Genomic DNA, 13,568 nt, shown 5'->3' on the forward strand with positions numbered 1-13,568 from the left:
TCTTCAAGGGCCAATGATGCTAACTCTAGTTAATCTTATCATATTTTTCCAATAGGTTATTTTTTCTAATTGGCTCTCAAACTGAAATCTCTCTTAATTTTCTTCAAATTTCTAAGATAGTTAAAAAAAACCTTAAAAATTCAATGGAATTTACCCAAAAAAATCCCACAATTTCTAAAATTTCCTTCCAGACTAATTGATAGGTCAAGAATTCAATTCCGGGGTTATTTTTCCATTGCAGATTTGATTTAGAAGATATTCAAAACCCCGACCCCAATTCCCAAGATATCCCAAACCCCAATCTTTTTTCTTCTAATATCTTTCAAAAATCATAAAAAACTTACTCTTATTTTCAAAATTTGAAAAACTATAACGTAAAAGAAATCCAATGCTCTCCATTCAATGTTAAAATCTTCATCAATTTCTAAATCAATCACCTATCCAAACTCAATTTCCAACATACATTTGATGATTCTAACCGCCACATTCGAATAAAATAAAATATAAAAGACAAAAAAAATATCTTAAAATCAAAATAGACTAATAATAGCAGTACAAACACGCACATGGTAATACTTTCTACTTAAAAAATCTCAAGTGTTATTTTTTAAATCAAAGACCAATCTGTTACTATAAATGATGAAAATGTTGATATTTTTAACCATTTTTTTTAAATTTCATGGTAATCCATTGATAAACCAGTTGGAGCACCTTGAAGACCGCACCACTAAGCTAATTAGGGTCTTTGAAGACAATAGTGAAGACTAATGTTGGGGACTCTTTATTTTCTCCTGTTTTTTTGTTTGTTCACCTCCTTTCCATGCCTACGATCGTAGATTTGGGGTTTTGGGACCTTGTCTTCTGTTCAAGCCTTCCTTCTCCTCTCTCGCTCCCTTGAATGGCATCGACCACCGACTGAGTTTCCCTTCTTCCGATCTGTTTCGCGATGACTCTTCTCCTTCCGATTTGCTACTTCTTGCGGTAAGTCCGCTCCATCTCAGCCTTTAGCCAGTGTGTGATAAAAGAATGTTAGAGTTTGTTCAGAGGGAGTTCAGAGTTAAGGTGCGCAACTGTCATCTACGCCGCATCGTCTTCTTTCTTTGAATTTGTCTCGATCCCTATTGTATGCGCCTAAATCATTACTAAAGTGGAGACTTCCTCGTGTGGATTTGATGTCACCACCGCGCCAATATGGTGGGAAGGATGGCCTTTCTTATATGAGAGTGTCAGCCCAAAATCTAGAGTTTATGATGCGCTCTCTGGTGTTGCCTAGCAGCGCAAGGAGAGAAGACGGCCCCTGATCGATAGTGGTCATCACTGACGTCAAAAGCGATGACAATCTGGCTGCACTGGCAGTTCTCAAGGAATACTATTGGTTGGGGCTTGTTGAATTGCGTGCCGTGATAGCCAACCGGATGACAACAGACAACAGACAAGAAGACGAATGTATGAGGTAGCGATCACTTTTTCTTTCACCACAATCAACCTTAAGTACTATCTCCTCGCTTTCTGATTTAGCTCCTCCCTGCAGCGACCTGCTTTGCCGTGTTCTAAGGTCTTGGACACATTGAAATACAGGGTTATGTTAATATCTTCATTCTTTGTTTTTCAGCCTGGGAAAGCCCTCCTCCGTCATGAATTGAAATGCCAACCTTATTGTTTTGTACGAGGACTGAATCACGGCTCTGGACTGCTTACTGTGTGTGTGGTGGCCGAGCTTGGAATTGGAAGCTAGCAAACCTTTGACTCAGTGATGGATAGCATGGAAATCGAGCTTGGAAGCGAGCTGCTTAAGAACAGCTTGTGTAGGGAATGTGAGTTCAGATCAGGCGACTTCCTAAAATATTTCAAAAATCAAGGAGGTCTGGTTTCAAGCGAGCCGGTCAGATAGTGGGGGTTACATGACCTTATGAGAACAGCGAGGGAGTGTCGATTCTGTTCTTTGGCGCTAAAAGCTGTAAGCATAGTCCGTGCAGCCGAGGATCTGCAGTCTGCTTCGGCCGTGTGCTCTATGACTGTCGAAGCACTTGGTCACACTCATCCTGACTACTATTGTGATACTGATACATATGAGTACATCTCTCGCCTTCGGTTTGATCTTAAGGTTGGAGGTGTAAAGCAAAATTTCTCATACAGTGACGGTATCTAGTCATTGTACCCAACTTACAGTCCTGGTCTCCAGCTTTTTGCTTCGGATCCATTGGACGGGAGCAAAGATTCGAGTCTTCTTGGTCTATGCATCGGCATCTCACAAATGGGTATCTCGTTAAGGAACATTGGCTCTCCTTCTGTGAAGCAAATCATCCCGCTTGCAGCCCAGAGTGTTGGTTCGACAATGCACCTGACCTACTCCTAAGGTCAATCGATGTTAAGCGACGCAAGGTCGTTGAGGCGCCGCACAACTGCAGATGTATGGCACTTAGCTGCGTATGGGGTGATGTGGAACAGTTACAATTGAAGCGTTAGACAATGGCAAGACTAAGAGAAGATGGTGGCGTTTCTGTTGTTACTTCAAAGTCTATCGTGGACGCCATTTCCCTTGTTGAAATATTTGGTTTAGAGTATCTCTGGGTTGATGCCTTGTGCATCATCCAGGACGACGATGAAGATAGGAAAACACAAATAGCTAATATGGATGTCGTGTTCACATGTGCTGTGCTAACAATCGTTAGCGCCGCCGGGTCTGACGCAAATGGAGGATTGCCCGGAATATTTCCTGGGTCGAGGCCCATCACTTAATTCACTGAGAGTTTCAATGGGTTGAACCTGTTAACTTCTCAGTGTCCCTTTTCATGGGCTGTCAGCGAATCTACATATATATATATATATATATATATATGTTCCACATCTAAAATTTTCAATAATTAGTACTAAATTTTAAGTTAAGTATGACTTCTTGAAGTAAAAAATAATAATTAAAATTAAAAAATTAAATTAAATGCTAATGTTACTAAAAATAAAATAAAATGCTAATGTTAATTACAACTAAAAGTGATCATGATCACTTTAGGTTATGCTGTCTATATTAGTTTCAATATTAACAATTATTGACCGATTTTTTACTTGATTAATCTTGATATAAAAAATATATATTAACTATAAAAAAATAATTACAAAATCATATACATTTACATTTTCTTTTTACAAATAAATTTTAGATAATATTTTATTTTTTTAAAAAAATAATCTATGTTTCTTGCAAAAATAGTATTTTTTGGAATTCATTATTTTTAATAAAAGTAGGTAAAATATCATATATGCCCCTGAAATTTGCCGAATGTCAAAAATACCCATGTATTCTATTCCTCCCTTTAGTGATAATTGCAAAGCATGATCGATGGACTTGAGCGTTGGATTGCGCTTCATCACAAACCAATCATCTAGAAACGGACGCAACTCTGTGCATCGGATTTGAGCTTGGCCTTCACATCAAGCCCGAGGTGGTTTGCAACTGAATCTTCTTCATTTTGAAACCAATTTATTTCTTCTTTTGTTACTGTTAGCCAGCATTCAGAATATCATACACTCCTTGAGATTTGTTGCTGCCTTGAGACCCAGACCTGCTTCTTAATATACACTCACATTTCTTCAACTGGATTACAAACTAGTTGAGCAATTAATAGTCAAGTGCATTGACAACTGCGTTACCTAAAATCAATGAGTGAAGATTATCTTAATAACAATCAGATTATGTAGACCAAGTGGGCTTTTAAACTTACAGAAAAAGGTGACAAACTGCAACTTTTGCAGTTTTTGATTTGCTGAAGCTTCTTAGGTAGCAATTCTAAGTTTAGCACATCTAGTTGTTTTATGATTTTTGGATTAATTTATCTATGCACCAATTGCTACCTAATCACTAGAAAAAAAAAAAAAAAAAAAAAAAAAATTGGTGCTTAGATAAATTAGTCCAAAAATTACAAAAAAATTAAAAAAAAATAGATGTGGTATTTTTTATTTTTTATTTTTTTCAAATTTTCAAATTTTCATCTGACACCAAGATGTTTAAGATCTTTTAGTTATTTATTTATTTATTCAATTCCAATTTTTATTTATTTAAATTCAAAAATAATTATTTCAAAAAATATTTATATTTAAGATTTTTAAAAAAATATTTATATTTGTAGTTCAATAAATAATGAACCATTCATAATTTAATTTTTATAAAAATAGTAATAATAATTTCAAACAACCATTTTAGTTTTATATTTAATCTCCAAACTACACATAATATTGGTCATCATTGTTTCTTTTGAAAATTTCTAAAACATTTTAAAAATATTTGAACATATTTATACATATAATTTATTTTTTTTAAATTTTTAAAAAGATAAGATCTTACAATGACATTTTCAAGATACTAACAAGTCAATTATAACAATTGTTAAAAGTTGGGATTTTTTCAAACTTATTTTTGATAGTAAGACACTTTAAGAATTTGTGAAAGAATGAAGTTCTATCTGGTAGCTTCAGTACTTATTCTAGATCTCTTACTAGTGTCTTTGTAACTTTAGAAATATTAATTCATTTTAAGATACCACCAAATCTTAATAGCAAAAAATAAATAAAAATAATAATTTATGTCTGTATTATCATTTACAAGATTTTATTAACCTTTTCATTTTTTTATTATATTACATAATATTATTCAAAATAAATAAAATAAAATCCTACTTTTATTTCTTTAGATGGTTACAATTTTATGGATTTTATTTTTTATAATTTTATAATAAAAATAAAAAAATCTATAAATTGATGATTAATTTATAAATAATATTAAAATAAAAATTTGATTTATTTCAATGAGTGCTTAATATGCATTTATCTTTAATATTCTGACATAAAGATAATTTGTGTCAATTAAGACAAATCATATTGTTCTATATCTTATTCTAAATTTTAAAAAAATTAAAAAAAAAATTATTATATTATAAATTTTAGTTAAAAAATATATTTTTGATTAGACATACACACATCTATATATGTATGAAAATATACATGTATCAATATAAAAATTTAAACATCTACTTCAAAGTTTAATGTAAAAATAAATAAATAATAGTTTTTTTAGGCAATTTGTCATATGATTACATTACAAAGATTTTCTTGCTACACTTTAAAAAAAAATAATGGACGTGGCTATATACAATCAATTTTTTATTGTAATCAATAAAAAGTTATATGTTATTTATTTTAAGTCTAAAATAAAATAATATTCCTTTAAAATATATATATATATATATATATATATTTAATTTAGTTCAAAATTTTCTTCATATTTTGATTCAAAATATAATTATTAAAAATAAAATCAAACATTACATTAATTAGTGCTTCAATAACAAAATAAAATTGGTTTTTTGCAAGATAAGCAATTATGCCCAGTATTTTTGCATTGACTACATCTAATCACTCTTTTGGTTGTTTCCATATCCTTTGTATGGATGCGACCCTTTAGGAGATAACTAGATATATGTCATGTGAAGAGTGGTAGGATTAGAGTGACATCAATTTTATTGTTGCTTGGTTTTGTCCAATGCTCAATGGATCGTATTGAGGTGATGGCTACTACATAAATTTCTTATTAGACTTGAATAGTTTGAAAGTAAGTAATATAATCAGCAACTGATTGTTACATGAATAACATAATGCTAATTGCATGCACACATGGGATTCTAGATAGCTGCCATTGATTGTAAGTATATATGTGGTTTTATAAATTTAAGTCAAATGAGTATTCTGACATGCATTCAAAGATGGTATAGAATAAAAGAATGATGCAATAGCCATATGCAAATATCAGTAACTATTGAATTTATTAATGTGCACTAGTTGACAATGATCCAATAATTGCGTTTGTAATAATACGTCACTCATTATACCATGCTATGAATTGACAAAAAATTATTTTTAGCATCAGAATCAACAGTATCTCATGTGCTTCTAAGATCTAGGAATTTAAAGATTTTGTAATATTCAAAGTCATGTGGCCAAATTGGTTTTTGTCAAATTATGAAAATATCTAATATTGTGATCCAATTTTCATCAAATACTATGCAACTTCTTCAGATATAGCCTAAACTTTTGAGAGTTTGATGTTGAAATTTGAAATAGTTGATGCATGTATTGCTGCCCAGAGATGTCATATAAGCATTGGATTTTTAAATTGTCATTGTAATTTTTCAACTAAATGGTATATGAAAAATGAGTATTTGCATATGGGAAATATAAGATTGATAGCATCAATAAGACCTTTTTGTTAATAAGACAAAAATGTGAACTTTGAAAGTTTGTAGTTTAGTGGATGGGATGTAAGAATTGGTGTCTTCACTTTTTGTAAGAGCCATAGTCAATAGTCACTATTTTCAACATTCACAATACTAATGCAATAGGAATTAGTTGCCCATTTATATTAATTGTTATAGCAGCAAGGAATATCTCACAATATTTTTTTATAAATGAGAGATGTTTATGGCAATGACAAGTTAACAATGTTGCGAGCCATATAAACTTCTATTGTATGCAACAAACAATTAAAGAAAGCAATTTTATGCATCAACTTCTAATTTTAATGTCATTGATGTAGGATTAAAAAACAAAAAATAGATAGCTTATTAAATTGAAGGGCACATTAGCAAGTATCACAAAAAAGAAGGATAGATTTGATATTATCAAGAATACATGGGTATTTTTAATATTTTGGAAAATTTCAGAAGTATGTATGATATTTTTCCATAAAAATATAAGGATTCTAAAAATATTCACTGAATGTCATAAATTTAACAACTTTTAGATTTAAATTTATAGAAATTATAATATTTTCTTATATATATATATATATATATATATATGTATCTATATAATTGTTTATCTAAATAAATTACCAAATAAATAAATTTTAATATTAAAAATATTATTAATAATAAAATTCTTTATTAGATGTCTTATATAATAATTAATTTAAATAAAACTTATTTTATGTATATTTAAATATAATTTAAACTAATAGAATAATTTTTTTATTAAACATATAGAACATAGCTATTGTATTATATAATCTAAGACTACTCATGTTGTAATTATTAATACACTTGTAACTATAAATCAAAAATGTGTATATATATATATATATATATATATATATATATGTTAAAAAAATTAACCATAAAGTAATAAGAACATATTATTTGAAGACTAGAATATAAGTGATGTGGTGACAAGATTAAGAATAAATTCAATCCTATTTATACCAAATTACACAAAGATTGTATAAAATCTATTTAAGAACCTCAAAGCTTGCAAGATAGGAGTCCAAGATGTAAAATACTTCTATAATATTTTATAGATTTAAAATAATAAATAAATAAATAAATAATAATTTAAATAACTTTTTATTGCTACTAAAATTTTTAAAAATGCTTATAGATCTAATAGCATCTAAGAAGCTTCTATAATATTTAATAATAAAATATTATTTATTAAAAAAATATTAAATTCCATATACCTTCATATTTTTTTTAAAATACTTCTATTTACTTAGATTGTTATAATTATTTTTGTGTGCTCCAATGACCATTTAAATTTATTTAGTTTTTTTTCTATTCATTATTGTTTCATTAGATATCTTAAATAATTTTAAAAGAATAAAGTATACCACTATTTTTTATTTAGAATTATTTCAATATATTAATTAAATAGAAGTTATATTTATCATTTTTCTAATTTAAATATAAAGTAGATTTGATATCTATTAATAAAAAAGAAATACTTGAAATACTAATAGATACTCAAAGTCATAATATTTATTAAAAATATAATTTATTGATATTTAAATATTCTAATTTATTTAAATGTAGTAAAATTAATTAATTAATTAAATAAATAAATTTATATCTATAAATTATTTGGAATAATCAAAAATTATTTTATTGTGACTTATTCAAGACAAATTTTAAAACTTCTTACAGAATTCTTTGACTTTTAGTAATATTATACCAAATTTTTAAAAATTATTTCTATTTAATATAATACTATTATTTTAAAATATTTTCTATTGGCTAATGAACTTTTATCTTGATGGACCAAATATCTACAAATCTATACAAACATAATTGGATAAAATAAAATAATTGATCTAAATACATCTAAAATATAATAGACGAGTACATTTTATAATAATATATATGATAAATTTTATACAACTTAAAGTCATCCTACTACATATTTTGAATATATCAAATACACATTAAAATTTAATTGTAGTTCATTTTTATCCAATTTGATATGTATTTAGTTTTAAAATAGTTTAAAAATAATTAAAAATAAATATTAATTGGATTAAAGAAAATTTTAGTAGCTATACATATACTACTTATATAGCTATAATCTTGTTGTTTGAGCTTTTAATACCTTGCTAATTAACCACCATTGGAAACTTGTTTATAATACTTATTAAATAAGTTATTAGTATATATATATATATATATATACTTACAAGACTTTTTAATCAAATTTTTCAAGAAATTTCTTAAAAAAAAGACTTGATACAACTTATTTCTAGAATTTCTTACCAAATGCTTTTACAAAGTTTTGTTTTTAAACATTCTAAGATCTTTATTTAAGAAAAAAAATGCAATTAAGTTCTAGAAGAGTTTATAAATTTATACTTGTAATACTTGAATTTATAATATATAATATTTTATACTTTTATAAAATCTAGGATCAAAAATATGTGTGTTATGTGGTTTATCATTAAAAATAAAAATAATGTAAAAAGATTGTGGATTGATTTGACTTTGAACAAAATACACACAACTAAATATTCTCCTCTCAAACAAGACAAGCTTTTATCCTAACGGTCACATGCGTTTCAAATCTGCTTGTCAAAAGAAGTGCATATTGGAAGTGAGAGGAAGTGCAGTATTAATTTCAAAGGGAGCTCGGGTTCCCACTTGCGATCTAAACAAGAAACAAGCAGTAACATATTGCACGATATCTCTACTTCAAGGTCAACATGCTTATGAAATTAGTAAGTCGTATTTGAATTAATCGCCTGTTAACATGTAAACCAACAAGAGATATTTTGCATTGAAATCAGGGCACGTTCTTAAATAACTGATCCAATCCTTTTCATTGTAAGGATATTTATTTCAAACTGGTACGCAATGAATAGCAAACCATTTGTATATTAATGAAGCTATCCGAATAGATCTGCCCAAGGATAGGCTATAATTCTACGCAATATACTAATATCACCTTCACAAGTGGACAAAAGCACATTGAAGATATGAATACTGGTGTACAGATCCCACATTCGAACCACTGAGACTTATAAGAAACACCGAGTGCATTGTTTTTGTAAATCCTACGGCCATGTAACAACTGTGCACCATAGGTATTACTCAGAAAAGAAATTGGAACGAAAATTGGTAGACCAATGCAGCCTCCAACGTGACACCACAGTATGACTGTTCCACTTAATCAGTTAAAATCACAGATTTGGATCTTTTTTCTTGCTGATCCGTCGGTCGATGTATGCATGATGGAGACGTTACTGAGGTGCAACAGCTTGTGAGCGGTAATCACCTTACTAATTCTGTCGAATCAGGTCTGAGAAAACCAAAGTTGGTGCACTGATGTGTAGTAGTTCCTGTATGGTCATGTCAGAATGATAATGTGCACCTCCCAATCTCAATATGAGCACATCTCGAAATTCTATCCTTGAAGGTATCCCGCAGAATGGAAACTGTTAGGACATCACGAGTGATCTTCACATCTGTGCCTTGAGTTGCCGTTCCAGATGTCCAAACAGAGATAGCAACGACACACAAGCTAAATGCATGATGTCACCATCACCTCCGCAAATTTCAGACCCTTCGCACATCCTCATTTACGAACATCCCATCAACTCTAGAAACTCCTGAAAATCCACATGGCCATCCCCATCTTTGTCCACGCTATTGATCATTTGGCGGCATTCTTCAATTGAATGACCTTTGTCTCCAAGACTGACCAAAACAGACTGCAATTCGTTCGCAGAGATGCGACTGTCTCCATCCTTATCAAACATTTGAAATGCATCTCTCATTGGATCCATATCGGGAGAAATCTCGCCGTTGAGAACTCCAGGCTTGCTAGACGTGTGAAATGCAACAAACTCAGCCAAGCTAATAAACCCGTCATTATCCGTATCAACCTCCTCCATAATTTGGACAATCTCCTGTTCCGAAATTGCACCGCAAAGAGACGTAAGAACAGAACTAAGCTCCGCCAGCGAAATCCTTCCGTCTTTATCAGCGTCATACACCTTGAACGCTTTCTCCATCTCCTGGTCGGACTTCGAACCAGACACCACCGGTGGAACAGTTACTCCACCGCCATTCTTTTCCGAATTGGTTCGCTTCGACCTCAAGTTAGCCCTACTCGTTATCTTAGACATTATCCCTTGCTTCCCTGAACTCTCGTCCTTCGGTGCCTTCACCGCCACTTTTCTATTAACCTTCGGAGAAACAGAGGTGCCCGCGGCTGGAACTACAGGCCCGCCGTTCCCATTCCCATTTCTACTATAATCCAACGTCCCGCTCTCCTGCTTCTTCGACTTCCCAAGGCTCGCAAATCCCTTCATCTTACCACTCTTGGAAACAAAAATTTCCACGCCTCTCTTCCAACTCCCTGTCACACAGCCCCTGCCTATCTATCACACTGTCTCGAAGAAAACCCTAAAATATCCTGCAGAAGCGCAATAATACTAGTTCAGCAGACAGGAACCTCACAAGGCAACTTCCAGTTGGATCTCTTACAAAGCTCCATCAGCTAGTTCAGAGCGCACAGAACCATGGTGCAGGCGAGGAGTCACACTTATACGCCCTCCTGTCGGCGTGTAAATTCTGTGCTGGCAGACGAAGGAAGCTTCGACGATAGTCCGAAGTCCACATTACCGCCGATTCTTCGTTCCTTCCCGCCACCGAGTGCTCTAGTCACGATGCTGCCGTCAACTAAGGCATCGTGGTCGTCCAGCTGTAACAAGCCTGTTTGGTGGCTTTTCCCGCGGTTTAACGAAGACGCGATTCTACACTTTGTATACGTGTCGTATGGGTCACTTCAGTATGCTTCACTTTGGCATTGTTACATGGAAATTTATTTTTATAAAATTATAATTTTATAAAAAAATTAATAAAAATTTCAAAAGATTATTACTTTAGTCACCTATTATAACTTTTTACAATCTTTCAAAATTTTTATATATTCTTATTATTATTTTTAGACTTTAATATCCTTCATAATGTACTAAAATCTTCTAATGCCTTCTAGAAGTTTTAATAGAATATTCTTTGTAGTTAAAGAATAATATTTAGAAAATTTTATAGAATCTACTTGCCTTTATTAAAAATAAGAGGACTTTATAAAGATCACCTAATTTTTGCCAACTCCAGTTTTAGAGCAATCTAAGTTTTTTCTTGTTTCTAAACATAAATCATATCTTGTTTCTATTCTAAAGTCTTATTTTTCTTGTGCTTCTTAACTTCTTTTTTTATAATTCTTATATCCTAATAAATATTAATTCTATAAATATATCTATTCATGACTTAATATTAATATTTTTTATTATAAATCTTATTAATATGTAAATTTATGAATTTTTTTGTACAACTTAAATGCCATAAAATTATAAAAATTAAATTAAAATATTTTTTTAAGAAAATATTAAATGAACTTAGGATTTCACTAAATTTATCCACCTATACTAACCATCATGGAAAAAAATGACCTCTAGATTCATTTATCTATTGTTCAATCTAAAACCAATGAAAATCAATCACATTTATTATGATTATCATATTCTTCATTATACATAGGTCAATCTAATAAAAATGTAGATCTATTTGATATCTTTCTTATTTTATAATATTTAATATCTATTTTTAGTTTTTTACTAGTAAAAATAGTATCAATTATATTAGCCTAATAATAGTTTTAGAAAATTTTGAGATATTTTTCAAATCATTAAATATTTTTTATTATAAAATAATTTAATAACATGTAAAAAATTAAATATTTTATATATATTTCTTATATTATTTTTAATTAAATCATAATTAATGATAATGTAATATTATTTTTAAAAATTTATATGCAATATATGTACTTATAAACATGATATATATAAAAAATCTTCCATATTTTGCATTAATTCCATGAAATATATGAAAATAAAATTAAAGTTAAAATCTTAAAAAATAATTCATTATCATATTATAGATTTGAATATTTAGTGTTTCTAAATTTTTTCTATCAAATTGATTTGATTTGTAAAACTATGTAATCCACTATAAACATATATTTGATTAAATTGTTTGAATAATAGTTTTTAAAAAATTAATATAGTAATTGATTATTTATAAGAAATATTCTTAATAAATGTCTTATTATTGATTCTATTTCAAAATTAATTGAATTGAATTTATTTTATCTTATTTTATTTTTGTTATTTTGAACAATGATAAATTTATATATAATAATAAATGTAAAATTAATTCAACATAATCATTACATGGATAAGCAACTTCACTCCTTTCATGAAAACTTATGCTAATTCAACTTTACTAACAATGTCTTCTAACAAAAAATCTTCTCAAGCATCTTAATTCTCACAATTATGAATTCATAATCAAGCACAGTTTGTAATTTTTTTGCAAACACATGTAAAATATGCTTATCATGTGATATAATATTGGGTGCCAAATTCCATCAAATATATGTAGTTTAATTTGGTTAGTGGTTTTTTATCCATTAATAGTTTTTTTATTAATTGATTTTATTCATATCAACTTAGATTTGAATATTTAAATAGAAAAAAATGCTTGACTTGATTATCTTATCAAGTCAAGTCTTATAAGTAATTTGAGAGTGAGAGACCTTATTATAAGGCTTTGCTTCACTATAGTGATCTAGCTATTTTAGTAAAGCTTTAAGATTTTCCTTAAATTTACACTTCTATGTTTAGATTCCTCTTTTGTGGTGTCACAGATAGATTAATTTAGTTTTGTGTAGATTCCTAATCTTTCATTTGATAAGAATATCTTCTTTTCTTCAATTTGTAATATATCAAGTTAGAATGAAGTAAATCTTAAAAAAATAAAAAATAAATTACAATTTAGATTTTTTTTTGGAATAAGATTCTAAGCATTGATGTGTTGAGGCATTGAAATCCACGTGTACTACATTTTTTTGTATTGGAGCCATATAGTGACAAAATACAATATAATATTAGATGGTGCTAGAACTAGATTGTGCAAATTGTAGAGCATGGAGTTGTAGCACTAGTGTAGGTCGTGGGAACATGGTTGCGGAGATGAGCTGTAGCATAAGGATATAATACAATAAGGTTGGTGAAGTAGTGCAAAATAAAGAAAGTAGTGAAAAGATGCTAATTTGCAATGTAGATTGAGTTGCTAAGTAAAACATAAGTCAATTGCAATCAAGTTGAGATATTCATTGTAAAACAATAGGCTATTTATTTATTTATTTATTTTTTGATGATAACAAAGTATTGTATAAGAGTTTGGTGCATT

General features: G+C 29.3%; 1 protein-coding gene and 1 long non-coding RNA gene across 3 annotated transcripts; one reads left to right on the plus strand and one right to left on the minus strand.

Moving 5' to 3' along the window:
- The first annotated feature begins 780 nt into the window (after window positions 1-780).
- LOC149989257 (uncharacterized) lies at window positions 781-3,243 on the plus strand. 2 transcript variants are annotated; one of them, XR_016502935.1, is made up of 3 exons: window positions 781-981; window positions 1,277-1,453; window positions 1,613-3,243. It is a non-coding gene; the product is annotated as an uncharacterized LOC149989257 (long non-coding RNA). The 2 variants fall into 2 exon arrangements; XR_016502934.1 differs by having other exon boundaries at window positions 781-1,453.
- A 5,857-nt stretch (window positions 3,244-9,100) lies between these two features.
- On the minus strand, window positions 9,101-10,844 carry LOC112282776 (putative calcium-binding protein CML18). Its single transcript, XM_024520845.2, has one exon. The coding sequence runs from the start codon at window positions 10,619-10,621 to the stop codon at window positions 9,887-9,889; it is 735 nt and encodes a 244-aa protein (XP_024376613.1). The 5' UTR covers window positions 10,622-10,844; the 3' UTR covers window positions 9,101-9,886.
- Between the last annotated feature and the right edge of the window lie 2,724 nt (window positions 10,845-13,568).

Source organism: Physcomitrium patens, chromosome 5 (assembly GCF_059467195.1).
Source record: "Physcomitrium patens ecotype Gransden chromosome 5, ASM5946719v1, whole genome shotgun sequence".
NCBI lineage: Eukaryota > Viridiplantae > Streptophyta > Bryopsida > Funariales > Funariaceae > Physcomitrium > Physcomitrium patens.